Raw genomic sequence first — 25,590 nt, 5'->3', positions numbered from 1 at the left:
AGATTACTGGGAAGCAGAAGGTGTGAAAGCCAAAAAAGATGTCCTAAGGAGAGTAGCAGGGCAAGAATTAACTAACCTAGTGCAGTGCAGGGAGAAGGCCTTTGGTGAGCGGGAACTAAGCTGGGCAGCAAGAAAAAGAATCAATCCAAGAGATTTCAGAAAATGGGACTGAAAGAAGACACAGCACCCAACACCAACAAAGAGTGGGAGATAGGAAGGGGAGGAATGGCGAGAGAGAGTTTCTGGAAAGGCAGTTTCCCCTGAACCAGAAAATTGTGTCTGGATAAATGACCAAAAAGCATAGAATATAATCAAGGTATAGGAGCTTGGGTTTTGAAGCAGAATAGAATAAAGAAGAGAACCAGAGTTCATTGTTATGCTGAACTCTAAGTAGGCTGTGCATCCAAGTTTTAGGAGCTATATATGATCTGCATCTCCAGATTCCTCACCCAGGAGCAGAGTAGAATCTGGGATGGTCAGGATGACAACTTTGGTGGCTTTCTTACAGAAGAAGGATGCTGAGGAAATCTTAGTGCAACAGTACCGTGCCAAGGACAAAGAAGTGACCCATCTTCCCTCCTACATCCTGGAGTTGAATGAAAAGCTCTGAATATGTGTAGCTCGCAACAGGAAATGGCATTTATTTCCAGGGGTGTAGGCTCTTCTTGGCTTTAAAGACCAGGTGGCTTCTCTAACGAGTCCTGTTCTCACTATTATCCTGAGAGGAAGCGAGGTACCATGTACCCCGTGCAGCCTTCCTCTCTACAGTTTATCTGTTTCCTCTCTACAGTTAATCTGTTTCAGATGCCAGGGCACCGGAGGATGAGAAAGAATAAGGCTGAGTCATTTTCCATGTTGTTTCCTTATTAGGCCCACTTTTAAAAAAGAGAAAGAACACTTAGAGCCAACTCATTATGTCTGTTCTTGTTGCTAGAACCCAAGGTAAAAAAAATTCTTCCCTTAAGAGTGAATATTTGCTTTGAATTAGGAAGAAATGTTATTTACATTTGACCTATTTTCTCTAGACCTTGGTGGTTTCCAGGACAACAACACTGAGGTTTTGTAAGATGGAGCAAAGGGAAGGGCTGACTCATCTTTTTTGCCACTCCCTTCGCTGGTTGTCTTTATAAGAAGAGCATCTGTTTTGGGCTTGCTTTGTAACTTAGGGCCACTTTTTGATCTATTTTTCAAATAACCACCAGATGGCATTAAAACCCAACTTGAGCCTAGAATGGATTAAATCTATAATCAACCTGAAAATATTTATAATTGGAGGGTAGGTTAGGCAAGATTGGTTAATGTTCTAGTCACTTATTTGGAAGCCAATTTTCTACGTTTGTAGAAAAGTCTCTTTGGAGGTGTGGCCGAAAGTAAGGAGGTAAACACAGCAGTCAGATACTAAATTCTAGACCAAGAAGTCTCCCCAAGCCCAATTAACAGAGCCACAGGATGGGCTTAGAAGTCTCTGTGATGCACATAGTTGGAAGGTGACCAGACCCTCAGAAGAACAAATACCTGTCTGTCAGTTTTGCTAGTTGGAACCTTCCCAGCGTCCAAGCCCATCAGAATATATTGCTTTAAATATAACATGAGAGAGGATTCATACAACTAAGTATATTGGAGTTCTGGAATAAAATAACCCAAAAAGTCATGCCAAATTTCATATATATAGATATATGGATACATATTCAAAATTCATGTCTATATATCTGTCTATATATATATATATCTTTTGATGCATATGGGTTTTATCGACAATAAAACAAATCAAATATAATTAAAGGAGGAGAAATAGGAATAGAGACTCTACCTGGGAATCATTGGTTGACACATTGTACCAAATGATGGATGCCCAAGCATTAGGTAACTGACTGACATTGGAAATCATCACCACAGGTAATGAGCTGGTCTGGTTTAAAAAAAAAAAAAAGCACTGTTATTACAGGTAGTTGCACCTTGCACTGATTTTATACTTGACTCTGTCCCCTGAAGGGCTATCTCAAGGCAGCTCCACTCCTTTAATCCTGGTGTCTACACTGCCTTGGATACTAAAATGACTTGTGAAGGTACGGGCACTTTCTGAGCATGTATGAGTCAAAGTACAGGGATGAATGGAGCCATAGAAACAGGAATTCTTTCAGACTGCTTGGTCAGTTAGGTTCTCCAATATCTTCCCTTGACATCATACAAATATTTATATTTTCTCATATATATAGACTAAAATGCAGCTAATTAGAGGTTGTATTGATTTTGCAACTGTCCTCTTAATAAGTTACTTTAAAGAATTTAATTTTAAATTTATCTCTGAAATGGTCAATATATTCAAGTTATGATCTGATGGTCTAATTAATGTCAGTACTAAATATGGGGCGTTTTAACTGCAGAAGATGGAGAGGTGAGCAATTCTGGAGAAACATAGCTGCCTGGTCTGCTGTGGAACTCACCCTAGTAGCACTGGTACGGAGTTTTCATTTTTTTTTTTTTTTTTTTTTTTTTAATATATGAAATTTACTGTCAAATTGGTTTCCATACAACACCCAGTGCTCATCCCAAAAGGTGCCCTCCTCAATACCCATCACCCACCCTGCCCTCCCTCCCGGTACGGAGTTTTCAACCTTATGGAATAAACAGGCTTTCACAGATAGTGTGTGGAACCAATCAGCCTACATTAGTCCCTTCTCCATAACAGGTTAGATCTTTGTAGACAGTAAAATACCCAGCTTAAGAGGTCACAGAAATAGAAGTTTAGGGAAAAGAGATGAGGAAGGCATTTATGGAAACATTTTACAAATTTACATTCATCAAGACAACAAAAGAAAGGCAGGACTTTAAAACAATACATCCGACAAATAAGATCGTATCTGGGGTGTGTAAAACCGTGTTTGTTCATTCATGCACTGGTTCATTCATTTATTCGACAGATGTCGAACAGCTACTATGTGCTAGACATTGAGTGAGTCACTGGTAAGGAGTGACAAAGTCATGATGTCCTGCCTTCAAGTAGCTCAGAGTCAGTCATGTTCAATTTAATCCTCAGAATTTCTTTATTCCTTTTTTGAGCACAACGGTGACTGTTACAAGAGAATCAAATCAATGCACTGTTAAAGTTCCTATCATTTGTCTTTACTCATTACGCTAGAAAAACCTTCCTTCTGAGGGATTTTATGTAAAGGTTAAAATTTTGAAAATACATCACTATGTGACATAGTTTAAGGCTTTCCACTGAGTATTCATGACTCAGAAGAGTCCAGAAAACGAACCAGCAAACATGCAATATGGGTAAGAAATTCAATCTGTATCGAATTGATAATGCCCATGAGATTTTATCATTTATATTTAACTAGAATAGTATACATTCTAACAGTAGAATGTTGACTAATTAGTAACTGACATAATGATTTTCCAAAGTAAAACAACAACAACAACAAAATAGAGAATGTACTAAAACCTATAAAAGACTCAGCTTTCATCTACAAATGACAACAAATTACTGAAAATATTATTAACAAAGAGTTAATTGATACCTACCTCTAAATCTATGGTCAGGCCATAGAGGCAGATCTGTGTTTCAAAGGTTATAGAATGAAGCTCTTCAGTCACCATGTGACAGCCCTAAGGAAGAAAGAAGTAAGTTGTTATCTTCCAAATGCATTCCTGCTATCTATTAGTAGGCCTGCTTCTATACAAATTAATACATTCTTGAATGCCCTAAACATTCCCTATTATGGAACATTCCCTTTTATTATTTGAAGAAGTTATTTAGAGTATTATACAGAGTGAGAAATCTTCATTTCCACAAACAGAATGATTTTAAGTCTCCATAACAATTTAACTTCTGACTCAAAATTCCAGCATATTTTTATCAGTTTAAGTGCAGACAAATAATTATTTATTTTTAATTTTTAAAAATTAGTCCTTTCAACTTACAAACTATTAATAAAAGTGAGGCATATGTGTGTAGATATAACAGAAACAAGTGAGTATCATGATTAATTTATTTAAAAAGAAAGCAAGATTTCCTTCTGGTTAAACATGGCAGGTGGAAAACATGTATTTTCCTCTGCTCCCTCCAGAAACTGCAATAAGTTTTGTTAACTTTTTAGTAAAGTAAAACTATAATCTAGATGCCCAATGAGAGGTGGGGGAGTATGGAGTGAGGGTGGCAATGAGGGGCAGTGTCTCTCAGAACAAGGGGTTGGAAGCATTGAGGCCCTGAGGCCAGAGAGTGAAGAGGGCTGAACAGGGGAGTAATTTTGAACCCATGTAATGAGGTCCCCACCCCTCCCTGTCCCTGGAGTGGGACAGAAGTTTTACTGTCTAGAGTGGATGAATCAGAGGAACTAGAGAGGCTATCTGCATTTCAGATCCAAGGCCAAACTGAGGGAAGGGATAAGATACAATGCAGAAAAGAGGAAGATCCTGTAAAAGTCTATGAAGAAGTCTGTGCCCCTTTCTTTGACATCTCCAGGAAAGACATCTGGGAAGTGGACACGATCAAGGAGACAACTTACAGACATTGCCTTTGGGGGCCCCCAATAAGACATTCAGGTCCTAATAATCACCCTTAAGTCTACAATTCCCAACATGCACATAGAGCTTCCAGACTTTTAGTGCCTTTCTCCTAAATAGCAAACATTTGACAATCACCAAACATGACAAAACCTGTTACATGAATATTGATACAAAAATCAACAAGAAAGAACTCAGAGAAAAGAGATACTGCAAAAAAGCAAATGAAGAGTTTACAAAAAATGTATCAGGGTCAGTTTTATACATTAGCTTAACAAATAAATGGCATAAGAATGGGGCAAATCAACCAATCATAATGGGTGGACATCAGTTGGATACTGATTTGCACAAACCAACTGTAAAAAGATCTTTTTGAGAAAATGGAGAAATTTGAATAATGGAGTTTTATTAAGGAAAGATTTTAAGAAATTGCCATTTTTTTTTGTTTTTTTTGTGTGTTAAGTGTACTGTGGTTAAGGTTTTTAAAAACCTCTTATCCAGAAGTTTTGCCTACCAAAATATCAATGAGTAAGATGTTATTTTATCTGGAATTTAAGTACTCCAGAAAAAAAAGTGTGCGTATAGGGGGAAAACAAATGAAATAAGACAGACAAATGTTAATCATTGTTGAAGTTGAGTGATGTATAAATGGAAGGTTCATTGTATTTCTCTCTCTCCTTTTGTGTGTGTGTGTGTATTCACTAAAAAGCTCTTTAAGATGTTTAAAGCTCTTTATTAATATCCTTAAAGATGTAACAAATGTATTACATCAGTGAAACAAGACTAAGATTCTATCAAAAGGAACATTCAGAAAATAATAATTAATAATTAAAAATATAATAAGAGAAATAGACAAGTCAGCAGAAGGACTGGAAACAAGGTGAAAGAAATGTCCCAGAAAGTAAAACAAAAAAAATGAAGAAATTAAAAAAAATAGGATAGAAAAGATAGTAAAGAATTAATACACAAACTCCAATAACAAGCTAGCAGAAATTCCAGAAAACTAATAGAGAAAATGGAATAGAAAAAAGATCAAAAGTATAACCCAATGATAACACTCATACACTGCTGATGGGAGTTGGTAACATCACTTTACAGAATAATTTCTCAATATCTAGTAAAGTAGAAAATGCACTTCCTAGGATGATGGTGAAAGGAATTAAAAAAACCCAAAAAATAAAAAAATAATTGTGCACAGAATCATAGGGCAATCAGCCCAAATTAGAGCAAGTGATAGAGGATTCTCAGAGGGATGTTGCCAAGAAAAAAGAAAAAAACAAAAACTCAGATTGAGTTGTTTGGCCATATTGCAAAAAGTTTTCAAGTTTTGAAGAAGGGTTTTGGGCTATATTAGTGACAGGTACATAAAATAAAGTGATGAAATAAAAAAAATTGAGGCAACTAATAAATCCAGGGAAAATTAAAAGTAATACAAGAATGGAAATACAATTATACTATGATATATGGTCAGCTGTTAATAATTTTTATATACTCATAGTAATGTAAACATTGAATATATTGACTAAGCCAAAATATATTATATAATGATACTGTGAAGGTGGGGGGAAATTTACATGTATGGAGATCTGGTATAAAAGAGCCATAGTTTAACCTTTTATAGAAAGAATTCAGGAGTCAGATATATAATTTAAAAAAAAAGTCAAGAAATGGTAGGGGTGTCTGGGTAGTTCAGTCAGTTAAGAGTCCAACTCTTGATTTTCCTCAGGTCATGATCTCACTGTCGTGAGATTGAGCCCCGCATTGGGTTCGGTGCCAGGCATGGAGCCTGCTTGAGATTCTCTCTCTCTCTTTCTCTTTCTCTCAAAAAATGCTAGTATGATGTTAGTATAATACTTCAACTCAAAAAATGATCACCTCTGAAAAGTGGGTTTAGAGTGGGAAAGAGTGGGACAGAGATTGCTGTTTTCCTTGATGAAATCTTACAGCACCTTGCTATGTTCCCAAGACCAGCAGCACTGTCATATAAAAGCTTGTTAGAAAAACAGGATCTTTGGCCTTATCCTAAGCCTACTGAATCAGATTCTGCATTTTAACAAGAACCTCGGGTGGAATTTGTGAGGCAATGAGTCTCATTGTGCTGTATCCACATTATGTTTAGTCTCAAAAGAGTTGTGGAAAATTTGGAGATGGTATAAAAGCCTTCAACAATTAAAAAAAAAAAAAAGCCTGTGGGAACCTGTAAACAGAAGTGGAATTATTGAGACTAGAAACTCAGGGTAGGGTTGGAGGCAGCAGAATCAGCTTTAGGAGAAATGATCTAATATTGAATATGTACTAATAACAAGTTGGAATCTTCTTGTATTAAGTTTCAAATAATAAAAATAGTTCTAATATGATGATATGAAAGACAATTACATGAAGAAGACTTTATTGACAATGAGGAATGTTAAACTTAGGATTTGTTCCTGAAAAGGAAGCAGAAAGTTAAAGACTCCTCTCTCCCTTGGGTTAGACCCGTGTGATATCTTACATTGCCTTCAGGTAGCTGGATTCATGGGATTGCTTCTTACTGGGTTACTAGAAATTATGTTAATGGAAATTTTGCTTACAAATCCCTTAGACCATCCCTAAAATTACTCCCAGGACATCCAACGCATGAAATAGCTAGTTTCCCCCCAAACCTCTCCTGTCTTGAAATAAAGAAATTGCTGTTTCTTCGGTTGAGCATGAGATGAAGGAGTCAGGTTGTGTTTAGGCACCAAGTTGAACAAAACCCACATTTTTTAAACAACAGAGAATCTCACTGCCCTATATAGGGTATTTACACTATGCAAACCCTGGGACAAACGAAGAATCCACAATTTCATGTTCACTAATGGGTGCCTTTCACATTCTCACTAAGTTCAATGGCAGACAGGATGATATAAGCCTGCGTAGAACATTTAAGAGGCTTGAGGCAAGCACAGATGGAGACCCACATACCATATGTCTAAACATTTAACCATTATAAATCAAATTAACAAACTGATATATGATATAGCCTCCTGCCTTGACATCTAACCTTTCATATTACCTAACTGGCCAGGTTTCAACTCCTCAAAGTTCCACTGGAACATGGTGGCCTGGAGAGAGGTGGGCCAATCTGGACCATTGCCCATTCCCTCCACCCCCACTTCCACCTCTGTGAGAAACCTCACTGACTAGCGTGGCCCATTGGCCTCTGCTTGTGCCTAGAAATATTTGCATTGGTGGTGCCATCTGTGCTTGGGACTCTGGGAAAGCACCCTGCCTTGATCCCACAGACATCTTTCTCAGTAGGCGGGGGGGCACAGCTGGCAGACAGCTAAAGGGAGCCTTTTTGAGTATGAGGTCCTATCCATCCCCTATACTAATAGCCTCTATAGTCTAATTTATACAATTAAATGTAAATATGATATAATTATTCATGATTATAGATGATTTCCTCAGATCTCTGTGTTATGGCACCTGTGTATTCACAATCCGAAGTGTGAGAAACCAGGACTCCACAGACAGAGCAATGACGCTTAGAGTTGTCCATTAACATTGGGAAAAGGCTTCGTGCTTTGGTTATTACTTTACTGAACTGGAATGTAGATGGTGAGAGGTTTCTTCAGTGATTCAAACTAATATCTAATGATTAATTAAAACCTCTGATGCCGTTGTGAGGCATACTGAGAATGAAATCCAGCAAGGAAGCTGACACACAATACACACGACTGGAGAAAAGTGCTCTGACAAAAGGAAGCGTCATTAAATTTCAAAGCTTGCATGGCCATCGGTCAAAGTCTTTATTACTTTATCAGTGTAGTCCAAGCCAGGGACGCTATTCAATTTCACATTCTCAGGGTCTATTCTTTATAGACTGGGGAAAACATTGTGGAGAACGTGCACCATTAATGGCTGTGTTAAAAGCCATCCTAATCAGCTGAGATGATTATGGATTTAAAACATCCATATTTATGATATTTATATTATATGGCACTGAAAATATAAATGGATTGACTTTATTGTACGTGTAAAGTCACTGTCCAGTGTACACACTGGATAATCTGCTAAGAAACTGGAAAAGTGGCAGAACAGCTTGACCAGGCTCCATCTGGAAAAAAAACACACAACCTCAGGAAAGGTAGGTATAGATGTCACCATATTCTTCTTTTCTCTGCTCAGTGCCAAATAATACACCCTGGAAACCTAGACTATGTTAACAAATAGCTATGGCTTTTGACTTGACAGGAAACCTCCGTTAAGAAAATATGACTGGGATAAAGCTAATTTTCACCTAAATTCCTTGCTTATCTCTTAACAAGCCACAGTCTATGATAATGTTTCATGGGGAAGACTACGTGGAATAGAAAACAATCATCCATTCACCTAGAGTGTATTTGTTGACTACCTATCATGTGCTAGACACTGGCTTAGATGCTGGGAAACAATGATAAAAGGGGAAATGATGGTACAATCACAGGAGATACAGACCCCAATCACAGAATCATAAGAAATAGATGGAAAATCTCAGCCTCACACAGTAAAATAAGGGGACTGTGTGAGGGAGCCACATAAAAAGTTAACGTTTTTAGTGTTATCCTTGTACTGACGTCTCTTCTAAAAAGTGTTGCCACTTCTTAAATTGTTCAGAAGGAAATCAACTTCCTGTGACAATGCATGGGCTAGTTGGCGTGTGAGTAGTGGATCTGTGTCTGAGAACCCTGAACCTTGAAAGAACATCTGTTTGGCTATTCTGTTCAATGAAACTCAAGTCACCCAGGCTTTGCTAATAGCTTCTTTGTGCTTCATGACTTTCCACCACATGAACAAAATTACCCAACACCTCAGTCTAAGACTAAAACTGTCATCTATCAGTTAAAGCCTACCAACAAAGAGCAAACTCAAGAGACTGCACTTCCAGCTTTCCTGTTCGAACAGTTTCCACATTTCAACAATCACTCTCTAGTCAGCATTTTGCCAGATAAGGACCTCTGGGCAAGTCTCCTTCCTGGGAATGTTTATCGTATAGGGATGAACTGATTCCTTCCAAGTTTGGCCACTTGGGAGGTGATGAAATTGTTTCTTCACAGTGGTTCTTCCAAGGAAAAGAACAAAGGTAGGAGAAAGAAGGAGTAATTGTTAACCTTGATTCTGTGACAGCGTGTCTACAAATTTCCCAAGGGATGTTGTAAAGTTCCAAAGCAAATTATTGAAATTAAATTCATTTTTTTTCAAAAAAGTAAAGCTCCTACGCCATGTTGCGCTCTTGCAGATTATAGAACCTTAGTCAAAAAAGCTTCAGAAATTGTCTAACTCCAATGGTTTTCAAATGTTTTTTTAACCTTGAAACACATTCTTGAAAAGAAATTTTCCATCTGGGTTCCAGCCTGTAAAATATATAAAACAGAGCTATCTTGACTAAAACAGGGGTGGGGGACCCAGAGCTCCACCGTTCACCCCCCCACCCCCCAAAATCCGGAGGTGACTTCTAAGGTACCTCTCTGGTCCTTTTGGGACGGTATGGGTCTAATGCAACTTCCTCCCTTCACCCAGTCCTATAGCCAGGATCCCTGTACAACCAGACCGATCACCTCTTTTTGGATAATGTGAGTCAAAGAGGCATGGGGGTGCTAGGGAAGCCTGGAGTGGTGCCCCTGGGGAAACTATCATTCATGACATCTTGGTCTGTTCTCAATCATTCAGTAATCATTCAGTCCAAGTTCTGACAACCACAAAAGCAGAACTGAGGGGCCCCATGTGTGCCCCGTGTGTGTGTGTGTGTGTGTGTGTGTGTGTGTCTGTGTATGCACGCGTGCCTATCAGACAGGGGGTGGGGACATGTGGGGTGGGAGTAGGAACCCGAGATATGTGATCCTATAAGAAGGGCACACACACGTGGTGCTTTGAGGTTTCAGGGACCTGGGGCCAGAGAAGGATGTGCTCACGGGCCCTAGAAAAGGAACATCTGCAGCCGAGCACTTTGGCAGTGGGCAGAGAAGGATAAGGATCAGCAGTTTGTCCTGTCAGGTACCATCTTTACAGTCATTTCTCCACTCGTGTAAATACCCGTTCTTTACAAAGGGGCAGCCTGGAGGGCTGATCAGGAAGAGCCATAGCAGACATCTATCGCACAGCACAGCACGTCACAGTTGATTCTCACACATACCATGTCATTTGGTCCTCTTAACAACCCTCTAAGTGCAGATCAACATGATGCCCATTTTACAGATTAGGAATTGGGAGTTAGTGAGGGTAAGTGGCTTGAGCCAGGTCAGTTGCCTACAGGGGGCAGACCCCAACATGGTGCTATTTTCATCCCCCCACTGATGCACGTTAAACATAAGGGAGAGGTCAAAAACAACATTTTCTGAGAAAGAATTCTTTTAAATTTCTTCTAAACTTTATAAGGATTCTGGCTGAGGTAGCTACGTGATTTCTGCGTGGGTGGGTACAGTGAGAACAGTAACAGCAGCGGCTGGAGTAGAGAAAGGATGAGATGCTCCTCACACACCTGCAAAGACCTCCCTTCTTGGAATCCCAGCAAATGGAGGGAACATGATGAGGTAAGGGGCAGGAGGAGGACAAAGATCAGTGCCAAGCGATAATGCTTCTCCCAGGGCAGATCTTCCGATCCCAGAGGCAGCATCGCCTAGTGGCCAAGAGCATGGATATGGGAGCCATGCTTTGAATCTTGGCCTGACCGTTCTGTGCCTCAGTTTCCCTAACTAAAATAAGTACACTAATAGCATCTGCTTCATAGCACTGTTGCAAGAATTACATAAATCAATGTCAGTGAAGCTCTTAGTGCCCAGTATATAGTAAATGCCACAGGAGGATTTGTTAAATAAGTTCTTATCGGGCTGTGAACTCCTGCTGCAGGTGCTCACAGATAAGGAACAACTACTATTTGAAATTTGAAAATGAGGTATCATATCCTACCTTCCTGTTTTCCTGACATTTTGATTACTACAATCTTTGGCCCTATGACTTTATGAACTCCATTTTATCACTAGATCTTCCCCAGGCTCTTTCCTGACTTCCTTTGATCACTCCTACTGCCTGGCCAACCCCTTGGGTTTTTTTTTGTTTTCTTTTTGGCCCATCTTTCTGAGCCCACTTGGTATATTTTGTGACTTCTCAGTTATTCCCGTAGTACATAAAACAACTTTCAGGTCTATGGTTTATTTTAAATGTACCTAGGAGTCATATTACAATTCCATCAACAGGGGGAGCTCAAGGAATAGCTTAAATCAAATTTTCTTGCTCTAGCAAACTTAGGGGGAAAAAAGGAAGAATACAATCATTCTGACACAACAGTACGATTTTGTTATTAATCCAAAAATAAGAGGAAATTCATTCGACGTAATATAAGTAGACAGTGTTAATAAGACATTGCTTGGTTATCATACGGTAGTAGATGATATACTTAGATTTCTTCTCTAAGGAAACCGGGGTAAAGATTTTGATTTTACATTTATAAAGATGACAACGTATTGGAGAGTTGACTATTTAGATTTATTTCCATTTGATCTGTTTTACTTAAGAAAAGTTAAGAAGCATTGTGTTTCGTCTATTCACACTTAGCAAGTACTATTCAAGGATGTTATGCTGCTTGAAGTGTTTGCAGCTCGGTCCAGAATTCCAGTGACATGTGTGAAATAGCTTTTTATTTATAATGTGCTAATGTGGTCAGAACAATAACTCTACTTTCCGGTTTACTAGAATATCCTTAAACTCAAAAGCTCTGCTCCTGTGGTATCTGGGTGGTAGAGACCCGTTTGCAGCTCTGGCTTAAGACAAGGCTTACCCTGGGAGGAAGGCTTAGTTCATCTTTGGTGTGGCTGTAATATTTGGCAAATGCTCTCTAAGCCATTAAGAGAATGAAGAATTTTTGGAAGAGAAAACGTAGTGTATTAAACCTGTTGTGGTCAATCATTGCGGTTTTGCGGGGAGAGCTAGATTGATTGCAGTTGAAAGCTGGATTTTATAAGGTGCTTTCTCCTTTCGAATAATTCAAAGAGATTTCTCATAGAGGCTGTGACTGACTGTAAAGCCAGGAGATTGAATCCATATCAACCACACCAGAGATAAGCCTCACTATTTTACAACTGCATTGTGTAGATGATCTTGCATATGCAGCATCTCTGAACAGAGAGCGTTGGGCATTATACCCTGATCTGTAAGAGGAAAAAATTTTCTCTATCAGATCATTTGCCAAAGGTCACATTTTCAGTCACGGTCAGAATACTCTCAAACCCAGGCTTTCTAATTCCAAATACGTTTCAGTTTTAGTATATTTAGTCCTAGCATCTAGTCCAACAAAACAGATGATCCCCAAGGCCACTTCCAACCCAGGATTTGCCCACTCTGTCATTTACTGACTCAAATGTAAATACTGGAATGGCATCAGTTTGTTCTGTTAATCAGTTTCATCCAGTGGAACACAAGCCTGAAGTAAAAAGGCAAGGTAACTGATACCATAAAGTAACAGGGCTGTTTTTCACGTCTGATTTTCATATAATATGTCATGAAGTTTGAGACTTAACTCTTATCTGTGGAAAATGAGTGATTTAAAGATGTTTTATAATAAGGGAGAACTGACTAAAGACATTACAGCACACCTGTGAAATGCAATTCAGCGCAGGCACTTTAAGTGATGTTCTCTAGGAGTATTTAAGGTTATGGAAAGCTGTTCACCTTACATTGTTATGTGGGGAAAAAGCAGGTTATGAAACAATGTGTACATATATTGTAAAGTAATATATACATAGATAAAGATCTAGAATGATGTGAACCAAAATGTTAAGTTTTTCTTTTAAAAGGGTATCATTATATGCAATTTCTATTTTCTCCTCTTTAAGACAAAACTTCTTAGACTGTTTGCACTTATCCAGCTTTACGTTTGTAACCAGAGAAACATGAATTTGACTTTACATAAAACTATAAAGGGCAGTTTAAAAGCTTTGTAAAAATAAGATATTATAGAGTTATTTCCTAAAAATAATTATCTTGTAGAAATCATTTTGTACCTCATTTCCTTTGCTTCCAGCACTGGACTTCATTTCCTTTGGTTGCTTTGCAAAAAAAGGAATAACAGCATTATCAATTAAATATCGAGTCGGTCATACCTATTGGAGTGATTTTCTGGGCCACAATTCTGCTTTCTAGAACAGTAACCCAGATGTCTTCTAATTACGGAAACCTGACACAGGTGCCCAGATTCAACAGAAAGAAGCTGACGGTTTCATCTCATGGGATGTCACTTTAGAAACTTTCACTAAGGGACGTGGGGAAGTTGGCATACTGTTAAGACTATGATTTTCAGCCCACGTTTTGGAAAGAGGAAATCATGCTGGTTTTTTAAAATCTACTCAGCACTCCTTTGTACCTGGAAAGCATCACCTGAGCTAAGCTGCAATGGTTCTCAATCCCTGTGAAACCAACACAGAGGATTGGGAAAACAAACAATGGGAGGTACTATGCCACAGGACACAGCAAGCTACTACATGGCGTTAGAGACTCAGGGACACATAAATATTCATGATATAGATGACTTCATTTTTAAAAAGGCAGACAACAGTTTACATAGTGTCTACAGTCTGATCTCACTTAAAAAGTACATACACAAAAGTTAGAAAAGAATGAAAATGAAAGTAAAGATGTAACAGTGCTATAAGGTAGTGAGATTACAGATGATTTTTAATTTTTTCATTTTTGCCTCTCTGGTTTTCTACATTTAGTTTTGTATTAAAAAGCAACTAGAAGTTATTATGCGGGGCGCCTGGGTGGCTCGGTTGGGTGAATGTCCGACTTCGGCTTAGGTCATGATCTCACAGTGAGTGAATTCGAGTTCCGCATTGGGCTCGCTGCTGTGGACGCAGAACCCTTTTCGGATCCTCTGTTCCCCTCACTCTGCCCCTCCCCAGCCTCAAAAATAAAGTTTTTTTTTAAGTTATTATGCAAAAGATAATATATATATAAATGCTTTGTAACTAGAAGAGCACCTTAAAAAGTAAGATTTTATTTTATGTGTTATCTCTCCTGGAGTAAAGACCTAACCACTTTTTTGGTATGTTCCTTGTCCTTTCCACATGACCTGTTTTGAGAGATAGACATCTCTAAGTTAAGGTCTCTTACAGCTTTATTTATTAGCAAACATTGTCCATTATTGAAAATTTCTTAAGAATAGGAAATGAACCTATGTGAAAAGAGTATTAGTTATAAGGATGTATAATACATAACTCCTCCTTACATTTTATTTATTTATCAGTCTCACACTGGAGGGATTCAGTGAAAAAGAAATGTACCCTTCAATAGTACAGACCAAACAAAAACAAAATTAAAAATAAAAGCCAGCATACATTTGTATATGCAGATATCTATTAACCTAAATTTTATCTTTTAGAAATTAGACCCTTTGAAGCTCACTTAGTGGTACCCCAACATTCGGGTGAGGTCCTTTCTAAGTGCTAATCATGAGTATCATGCATCTGGCAAGAAAAGCAGTAGAGTCTTTGGGAATCTAAGAACTATACAAAGAATTAGAAAGAAAGCAGGAAGAGAATTCTAGGTTAAGAGGAAGTGGTATGAACAAGAAGCAGCAGGTTGAGGCTGGGTCAGAAGCTTTCTAGACATGCCAAGGCAAACTCTGTGCAACCGCCAGACCCAGGAACATCCTACCTGCCCACAAGCTACTCTAAAAATGAAAGCACCTTCGGCCAGACATGTTGTTGCTGGATATCATTTCTTGGGGACATTTAAAAAATGAAACCAGGAATTCCTATCCATTACAAGACCATTTACGTCTGTTATTATATCCAAAATATATTGACCAATTGCTGTATATACTCAGGTACTATCTCACCATTTTTGAGAACTTGGACTTCTGAGTTAAGTTACTGTGGTCTTTCTAACATTTTTAATTCTTCAATAATGGCCTATTTTATTTCTCAATGTGGCCGTTAATCTCACATAAGAAATGCCAGAAACCAAAATATATTTAATTATAAGGCCTATTCTTTTTTTTTTTAGATATTTTTTTAAAGTTTTTATTTATTTTTGAGACAGAAAGAGACAGAGCATGAGCAGGGGAGGGGCAGAGAGAGAGGGAGACACAGAATCCGAGGCAGGCTCCAGGCTCTGAGCTGTCAGCACAGAGCCTGATGCGGGGCTTGAACTCACAGACTGTGAGATCATGACCTGAGCTGAAGTCGGATGCTTAACCGACTAAGCCACCCAGGCGCCCCATATAAGGCCTATTCTTAAGGATGTGTCTGATTTGGGAGGGGGAGTAGCTTGTGTAATTTTACGGTTGAACTCACCAAATGTCGAAATTCTACTGAGAGACTCCCGTTAGAAGATTCTTCAATGGACATGGCTTTGACATGAGTTCCACAAAGAACAAATCTTCGATTGCTAGACAGAAAACCTTAGCTATTTACATGGTCTCAGGTAAAATACATTTATGGGACCATCAAAAAATATATAAAATAAATGTCTTACCTTAGAGTTGAAACGTTCCTGTAAAACCAAGAAGATTCCTTAAAATGAGCTATTTTATGGATCTAGTAAAAACTTTCTTTGATACTTTAGAGAGTAGTATAATATAGTCATAAATTTTCATTTCAAGACTTTATAGTAAAATTTTTTAAAGAAATCTTCATTGGAGTTCTGTTAAATGTTTGAACTTCAAAGTCAAATATTTGAAGTACATTGATATGTAATGTTAGAGAAATATATTTAAAAGTTTGAAATAATTCTATAGAATGAGGGAAGTTCTTTTTACAAAGTCTCATTTTCATGTTTCAAAATGAAATTAGAAACTTACTTGTCAATAGATGCTTTCACCTTTACCTGATAGTTCAGTTCTGGCAATTTTATTAGTAGTCTGGAAAGACACATAAATAAGAATCAGAGCCAAAAATTAAAAGTGCTAAGAGCCTTTTTATATTTAAATATATAAATATATTGAATTTAGGTTATCTTCAGTTATATGTTAGTGTGATTCGTGGTTGAATCACTATATTGTACATCTGAAACTAATATAACACTGTAGGTTAACTATACTGGAATTAAAATAAAATAAAAATAAATAAAAATAAAAATGTACAATTCCTCTTTAGTTTGTCATGTTACTAATATTGACACCAGCCATTTCGTATCGTATTGACAAACATTTGTGAAGTACTTCCATATTGCTTTAGTTGATATATGTTGGATAATACATTGGCTAGGTCAGAAAAATAGCTATATATTTTGGCTAAAGCTCAAATTTGGGTTAAGTGTATAAATATAAGAAAAACATTCAAGTGTATCAATATGGCTCCATTTTATTCTCATATCATAAAAAAATTGTAAGCTTGGTAAAACTAAAATGTTTTGATGATAACTGTTTTATGGCAAAAAGTCTGAGAAAGACCACGCCTCCGGGATCTGAAAAATTCCAATTCAAATGTATTTGCAATCTTTAAGTACACTATGTAAGTCCCAGCTAAAATGTTCATAACTTAAAAAGATTTAATTCCAAACAAGTGATTAAAGATCAGAGTAAGAATTCCTTTAATTTCTTCTTCTGGTGTCAGATCCTTTATTCTTTTGCTTTTCCCAATCGTTTGAGTCATAACTTCTAATATACCCTCTCTGTGGGTTCAGTCGATTTCAGAGATATTAATCCAATCACTCACTCACTCATCCCAATCATGCACTCATCCCAAAACTCATTCATTCACTCAGCATGTATTGAGCTCCTCATGTATGGCCAGGACAGCCCTAGAAGTGTGGACGTAGCTACACATAAAGGGAAGAGGTCTAGCTAAATATAATAGATGGAATATGGAAAATGGAAATAAGCAACTGATTGGCATTAGAGAAATATAATCATAGATGATAGACAGCTCAAACAAAAGTGTGGGTAGAATGTGACAAAGGCTCCTTAAAAATCCTGCATGAAGCACAGGTTTGGTGTTAGGGTTTGGAATATGATAAGTATGTAGTTGTTAGTAGTGAAGGGTGAGGAGGTCATATGAAATAGGGCAGCAAGTTTTCCCTCTCTGCCTTCCTATCATACTTCAGGAAGGATCTGATCCACTGTGAGATGCTGATGACTAAAGGGAATCCCATGTCACTGCTCCTTTTGAAATAGGAGGCTGGAATTCTTTGGGAGGGAGGGGTTTTAGGGAAAAAGTTTGAATATTAGTAAAAGATCATCTATCAAGACAGTGAAGAACAGGGTACAGAGAAGGATAGGGAACCAACAGTCAGGTGGAAGAGGAAAGCAGGAACGTTGCTTTCAAATCAGGGACTAGGGGCGCCTGGGTGGCGCAGTCGGTTAGGCCTCCGACTTCAGCCAGGTCACGATCTCGCGGTCTGTGAGTTCGAGCCCCGCATCAGGCTCTGGGCTGATGGCTCGGAGCCTGGAGCCTGTTTCCGATTCTTTGTCTCCCTCTCTCTCTGCCCCTCCCCTGTTCATGCTCTGTCTCTCTCTGTCCCAAAAATAAATAAAAAACGTTGAAAATCAGGGACTAATGGTCTAGGCTCCTGGCAATCAGTTCAAACAACATGTAAGGTGATGCCCATTCAGGGAGCTTCTTCCACTCTGAACTCTTGGCTGAGAACATTCCCTAATCATCTCCCTTTTTGTCCCAGAGAGCATCTTAGACTTACCATTTCATCTCTGGGGGTATCTCAAGGAAAAGTAGGATGTCCACCACCCCTCTATCCTATTTCCCTTTAGTGTTACTGTCTTCTGGGTTATAGAAATGTAGGGATGAGGAATGAATGAACAACTTTTGAAAATCATGAAATTTTGAAAGGGAACCTGGCCTCTGCCTTTTGTTCTTGGTTCTTAAGTCTTCCTACAAAATTCACACAAAGGAAATGATTAAGAATTTCAAGTCAGGTATTTAAAATGCAAACTGAAGAAAAATGCCTTCCCTTTAAAAATGGAGTTCTGAGGTGATGGATGTTAACTAAACTTATTGTAGTAATCATTTTGCAACTTATGTAAGACAAGTCGTTACACTGTACATCTTAAACTTCTATAGTGTATGTCAGTTACATCTCAATAGATTTGAAATGAATAAAATAAAATAAAATAAAATAAAATAAAATAAAATAAAATAAAATAAAAATAAAGTTCCAATAGTGATGTGTGATCAGGGACCCTATTGTGGGGCCTTAAATCACTATCTACCATGGCATCATTACCTCTCGTATGGTAGTCAGAGGTGACTTAGTGATTAGGAATTTAAAGCTTGGCGGCCTTGCAGATTGATGCATGATGAAAATCTTTGAAAGTTTGAGTTCAAATTCCTTATTTTAAGTGTCACTAGGGAAAATGATACGTCTTGGTTTCTCATGCTAATGGAAAGGATCAAATGCACAGACAAAGCAGCAATAACACAAAAGTCATATGTCTTTAAATCAGGTACATGGTAAGGATATATTGAAAATTAGAGCATTATGAGTTTTTGTGGAAAATCCTGTAAGCTAGCTGCTGGGCAATCACAGGGGAAGAACATACCATCATATTTCATGGGTAAGATATTCAAAGCCTTTCATATTCTGTCCCCAATCTACTCAAGTCTACCTCTCCCTATTTCACATGCTTACAAAACAGACCCAGAAAGTCATTATTTCTGTCGTCTTGCTCTCCTACAATCCCACTGTCCTTCCTGTCTCTGCTCTTCCTGCAAGGTCCTTCCTCATAGGGACCACAAGGCTTTGCTAGCCTCTACCAAGTCAGCCTTTTCAGCCATTAATCCCATGATGCCTGACGTTGGGATTCCACACTGTCATGATAATACCCTTCAGGCCTTCATCATTATTGTCATATTCTTTACAAGCAGGGCCCTCATATTAACATTTCTGAGGGTATCTACCAAAGCTCAGTGCTGGGCATGCAGGAAGTGCTTAATAAAGAAGAGTTGAATGAAAGGCACTATGAGAGAAATGAGTTGTAATTAACGCAGTGGCCGAGGCTCCACAAACAAAGGAAACGATAGAGCACATTCTGCCTACCTTAGCTTTACAGTGAACTGAATGAGAGTTTTAAGTACCATCGGTCTCTGAGGGTGGGTTGGCATGCATGGCTGTCGTTCAACCACAAATGAGCTAGATTAAAAGGAAATAAAGCATGTCTTGAAAACATTGAAAATATTGACAGGCTGAAAACCACAGAGAAACAGGATGCTGTCCTCTTAAAAGATCCAAATTTTCTACACTTAGAAGACATTCAAATGTCCATTAAGTTCAAATCTTTCCAAAGATTTCTCATAAATAGTTACCAGGAGATGGAAAAAATGCCTAAAGATTGTCCCTAAATAACAATGGTAAATAATTCTTAATTGTTATACTTGAGTCAAGAATAAAAGTCTATTTTTATCATACTAAACATAAAGGAAAAGTTAATTTCATGCCATCTTTGAACTGGATATTAGAATTTCCGGATATTAGAATTTTTTTTTAGATGAGCTAATACACATAAACATGGTCTCCACCCTTCATTTCTTGGATATATACTTAAGAAGAAATCATTGAAATCTTGTTTTCTAAAATATGAAAAATGAACTTCAGCTGGATGATGTGCTTGGCTCATGGAAAATTGAGTCAGCTCTTGGGAGAAGTGTTGAATAAATAGTGAGGAGCAGAAAGGCTTCTGGAACTCTCTGTAGCTTTATTCCCTTTACCCTGAGGCTCACTGTTTAACACTTGCCTACCCCCCCCCCCCCCCCCCCATCACCTTAACACTAAAACCCCAGCCAGGGTGTCCTTACAACCCCACAAGACTGAGGCTTCCATGAGGCATTTAAATGAATAATACTTTACTTACTTCTTAAAAAGGTTGTAGATCAAGAAGGTGACTCTTTCTAGCAGATGGGCTCTTTGCATGGGGATGGGATCCCCTTCATATGTCATTTTAGTCGACTGCTCCTCTAATTTCTCCAATTGCCTTCTGAGTTGGAACAGACTTTCTGCCAACAGTGTAAAGCTATTGAACAACAAATGAAAATCAGCAGATAGTTTTCCCATTTAACAAGCTACCGTTTTAACTATTAAACACACTAGCAAATAATAAATTATTAAATAATTATTCAATTAATACAATCATTTACTTAATTCCATTACAAGTTAGTGACAGTTCTGTATGTTTATTTCCCGAATTAGTTTTTCCTGTAAGATGTATGATGCATGGGAAACGTTTTCAACGTTTTCTCATTTTTACCTATAGTTATAGACATCATTTACAAAATTTTGTCAACATCTGAAACCAAATCCCTTTTAATTTTTTTGTTTACAAGTCTGTTAAACATATATATGTTAAGGATATGGTACTCACTAACGGGTAGAGAAAGAGCAAATTTAAAACTTTAAAAATATATGATATGAAGAGTGTTATGCATAAGAATACTAAAGAAAAAAAGACAGTATGAAAAGAACTGCCTTCCCCACTCCAGTATGTATTTTTCAAATCCTAAGTATTAGCCAAAAATTATCAGTGTATCTGTCTGGAGAAGGTACATGCTTAGAGTTTTACTCACTATGTGGCGATCTCACCTCAGAAATGGAGGTGGGCTCTTGGGCCTGAAGTTTAAGAAAGAGAGAGGCTGAAATGGATACTGAAGGGACTGTCCACTCCCAAGGAGGCAGGATATCTGGACAGACTTGCTAAGTCTTTCTGGCCCTGACAGCAGCTCTTTCTACTTAGAAGTTTATTCCCCACTTAGTGCTATGAAAAGATCTGTCAACCCCCCACAGAATTTGGTGTAAGCACGCTTATCTGCTAAGTTCTTGATGGCTTCCTTTGTTGTTTATCTTGTTTTCAAAACAAGGGATTACAGTGAGGTTAGGGAATTAAAGCATCTCCCCAAGGAAAATCAGTATGTTTTAAAAAGAGCCCAATTCCTTACTCTTCTTGACAAGTGGGACTAGCAGGGTGCAAGTGGCCCCAGTTATGCCATATCTCCCTTGTATTGCTCTGTACCCTTTGAAAGCAATTTTAGATTTCAACTGAACATTTTCCTTCTTTTTCATTATTTTTTCTAAGTGCTCATTTGATCAGATAATTTTATTTGGCACTGATGAAGAAGAAAGCCCTATCCACATTTTTTTTTCGAATACAAAGGATATCTGTACATGATAGCCTATGTGTATACGGTAGGGGATGCCCTGTTGTATTAGCCGTTTGAGATATTTCATTTAAATACAAAAATAAATCACTTTGTTGAACACACAAAACTAACGTTGAACCCTGACTTCTTTTTTTTTTTTTTTTTTTAACATTTTTTATTTATTTTTGGGACAGAGAGAGACAGAGCATGAACAGGGGAGGGGCAGAGAGAGAGGGAGACACAGAATCGGAAACAGGCTCCAGGCTCCGAGCCATCAGCCCAGAGCCTGACGCGGGGCTCGAACTCACGGACCGCGAGATCGTGACCTGGCTGAAGTCGGACGCTTAACCGACTGCGCCACCCAGGCGCCCCGAACCCTGACTTCTTAAGATATACATTTAAAAACTAAGATATCTTTTTTTAAGCTTTTGAAGTTAGTGCTTCTTATGTCCTTATAGAAAGCTATATTTATTGCAGGTTTCAAAAATTCACTTGAGTCTTTTAAGATTAATATATTAGATGAGAAAAAGTAAGCATTTCTGATGCATTCTATAGACTTCTATAGATGCTTTGTTTTTGCCCCAAAGGAATAAAATTAAAAACACATAGGGGCGCCTGGGTGGCTCAGTCAGTTAAGCATCCAACTTTGGCTCAGGTCATGATCTTGAGGTCTGTCAGTTCAAGCCCCGCGTGGGGCTCTGTGCTGACAGCTCCGAGCCTGGAGCCTGCTTCAGATTCTGTGTCTCCCTCTCTCTCTGCCTCTCCCCTGCTTGCATTCTGTCTGTCTCTCTCTCAAAAATAAATAAACATTAAAAAAAAAACACATATACATCTCTGGCTGAGCTACACTGAAGCTTTGTACTTCCTGTGGTTTTCACTAGAAACTAAAGTCAATTCGTTTTACCAGTTTTGAAGCTGGTCGAGCCCATTGTGGAGCGGTCCTCCAATGCAGGCGATCTGCTGGCGCCTCTTCCAGTCCTGCAGCTCTTCCATCAGCATGCTGTTCATTAACAAGTCTGTTTCATTGACTATTTTTGTCATTTTACTGAGGGCTTCCTAAAAACAAAGGTGACTACTGAAAAGATTTTCAGGAGACACAACCAAAGTCACTTATAATTCAACCTGTAAAACAATTTGTCTGACCTGGAAGATATAGGCTTGGTTACAATTCTCACTACATACTTTATGGAATACTACCTTATAGTTATCATAGCACTGCCTTTTCAAACTATTAAATTATCACAAATAACATCACAAAGAAAGAAGCATGACCACAGTTAGCCATCTCATAATGTAATATCATTTAGTGTAAATATATTGAGTTTGTACCTCCTGTGACAATATTGAATCTTCTAGTCATACAGCCATTTCTCCATTATTTAAAAAGACACAGATTAAATTTATATTCTTATAAATATGTTTATTCATTTATTTTTAAATGCAATGACTAAAATTGGAGTCTTTCTGTATTAGTTTTTATTAGGACTTTATCTGAATTTAGGAAGAAGTATAGCTTTCAAAGGCTTAAGGATTAGAAGTTGTGAATTCCTATCCTGGTTCTGTGACAAGCTATGTGAATTTGGATAAACCACTTAATTTGCTGGAACTTTATATTTTGATCTATACAATCAGGTGAATGGACAGAATTATTTCCAAGGTTCCTTCTGTCCTTAAAATCTTATTTCTGAAGTAGAATAAGATAGCATGCATAAAACATATAGTATAGATTCATTATGCATAAAAGCATTAAGCTTATCTTGGATTAAATACTTGCATGCTTAAAATCTGATATCTAACTGTTAAAGTTTATAATTTAGGGTGAAAATAAATTTTACATTTATCTGTGCTCACACAAATTCCTGCACAAAAAACGAAGCCAAACTTTTAGAAATAAACTCTTGACTTATCAGTAACAGCTCAGATTTCAATGCATTTATTTTCAAGGAGAGATAGAAAGTTGAAATAGAAATGTTTCCCTTTTTAAAAAAATATTTCATTTTGTCAGAAAGGAGTTCTTCCTCTCCGTGAAAGGAGGTTAGATTGAATACGCTCAGTTGTCAATGAACTATCCTGAAATCTAAGAAATTACTTAGCATGAGGTCATTTTTCAGAGTAGAAACTGGAACACTGATTTTTCTATTAAAATTTTAGTAGTCATCAAATAATATTTTAATTATACATGTGTAGGAGAACCCACATCAGCATATTAAGTACAGAAACTAAGATAGTCATGTCTGAAATAGTGGCAAATAAAAATTGGGTACAACATTCACCTTGAAATTAATGGTAGCTACAGTAAATGTATAGCATAAGCAAGATAAATAAACTCGCAAGAGGTCCAACTTTGTGAACTTAGCAAGAGAAGCATGGCAAACAGCATGGCACTTTTTCTAGAAACACTGCCATCTATTCATTCAGCTTAAATAGAACTGAAGGAATCCAAGAGCTTGATTCTTTTCAGTAGAATCAAATACAGGAAAAGGAGAAAAACGGGCAAAAGGCCAAATTAAAGTTCTTCACTAACCTTTCTCTTGAAGTCGAGACTGTTAAGCATTTCTTGCAGAGTCAAAACTTCCTGATTCATTAGGGCATTGTTCTTGTCCCCCTGATCTGTGAAGGAAAAGAGATGAGATGTGGAGTCCACTCCAAGGCAAAGGTCTCTGTCCTGAAAGCTACATCTGCTGCAATTCCCATCCTTAAGTCTTAAGATACAGAAGCCTAATGCGACTGTTAGAGATGAGCATGAAAGTAAGTCCCTATCTGCTCATTTGCCAGGAAGGATCACCACCAAGTAAGCCAGTGAGCTCTCTATCATACAGACCTTGACGGAAGACCATTCTTCACACCATGTTCCTTTTTGGGGCAGAGAGAGAGGTAAAAAAGTTTTTGAAATGTATTCCTTTTTAAGATACCTCTACATTGATAGTAACCCTAGCTGGTTGGCATAAGTAGGAAAGGGGCCTGTCTTTGTGCCCGTTAATCATATTTGACTCCTCCTGATGCCTTTACCCATCTGCCTCACTCTACTTGATACCCAGGAATTATGGAAAACTGCCTGAAGAGTTGCAGTTTTACCTACTTAGTCTCATGAACTAATAACGATGAAGTCCTTTGCTTTCCTTTTTGTCCTTTGCAGAATGGGCTTGCCTCACAGTAAAACTAGAAGCAGGAAAGAGTTACAAATTAAGAAAAATCTCTGGCTGAAAAAAACCTGAGATGGTTTATCCTCTTAAATGGGAGATGTGCAATAAACGTTGTATTATTTAACTTGAACATTAAACTTTATTGGTATAGAGCAAGTGGTTATTTATAGTAACTGCTCTTGTCGGTGAAAAGTGAAGGGTGGAAATGCCAATCTGACCTGTGTGATTGTGAAAAAGAGGCCCCAAAACAACGTGGGGCCCAATTTCTCTACAAAATAGCACTGACCTCCAGGAAATCATTCTTGGTTGTATTCACAAATTCGCTAACTCCTAGATCCCACATGTAGCAAAATCTTGCTTCTACAGCATTTTATTAACTCAAAATTCATTAGCTAATACTTTTCAGTCTTCACCAGCAAGATATAACTTGTGTTCATGTGTCTTTCATTTCACTTAAAACATTTCATTTCACCAGGTTCATGGGTGGCTCAGTTCAGCTAAGTGTCTGACTTTCCAGCTCAGGTCATGATCTTGTGCTTCATGAGTTTGAACCCTGCATTGGGCTCTGCGCTGACAGCTTGGAGACTGGAGCCTGCTTCGAATTTTGTGTCTCCCTCCCTCTCTGCCCTTCCCCTGCCCGCGCTTTCTCTCTCTCTCTTTCTCTCAAAAATAAATAAACATTAAAAAAAACCATTTCATTTCACTTATAATCAACAAAATGAATACTTGTTGATTTAAGTGATAGAATGATCAATTTGATTCTTCGTAATGCTCGTGAAGCACTGATAATATAACTCTAATTGTAATATGCTAAGATCAAAGCAATTCTATCGTTTAATGTATTTTGTTACATTCTACTTCTT

The 25,590-nt window shown here is 37.9% G+C and overlaps 1 protein-coding gene across 15 annotated transcripts in view; it reads right to left on the bottom strand.

Moving 5' to 3' along the window:
- Positions 1–25,590, bottom strand: part of STAT4 (signal transducer and activator of transcription 4) — a 114,566-nt gene that overhangs the window by 7,818 nt on the left and 81,158 nt on the right. For all 15 annotated transcript variants that reach the window (XM_078451081.1, XM_078451067.1, XM_078451069.1 and 12 more), the window contains 10 exons: positions 24,109–24,194; positions 22,489–22,640; positions 20,306–20,464; positions 19,495–19,587; positions 16,304–16,363; positions 15,979–15,996; positions 15,798–15,891; positions 13,506–13,550; positions 3,529–3,612; positions 1,811–1,909 (listed from right to left, as the gene is read on the bottom strand). In XM_078451081.1, the coding sequence (XP_078307207.1) occupies positions 1,811–1,909; positions 3,529–3,612; positions 13,506–13,550; positions 15,798–15,891; positions 15,979–15,996; positions 16,304–16,363; positions 19,495–19,587; positions 20,306–20,464; positions 22,489–22,640; positions 24,109–24,194 (890 nt within the window). The remainder of the gene's footprint in view (positions 1–1,810; positions 1,910–3,528; positions 3,613–13,505; positions 13,551–15,797; positions 15,892–15,978; positions 15,997–16,303; positions 16,364–19,494; positions 19,588–20,305; positions 20,465–22,488; positions 22,641–24,108; positions 24,195–25,590) is intronic.

This window comes from Panthera onca, chromosome C1, assembly GCF_046562875.1.
Source record: "Panthera onca isolate mPanOnc1 chromosome C1, mPanOnc1 haplotype 2, whole genome shotgun sequence".
NCBI lineage: Eukaryota > Metazoa > Chordata > Mammalia > Carnivora > Felidae > Panthera > Panthera onca.
Note: the sequence above shows the minus strand (reverse complement) of the source record. Positions and strands in the feature narration are given on the sequence as shown.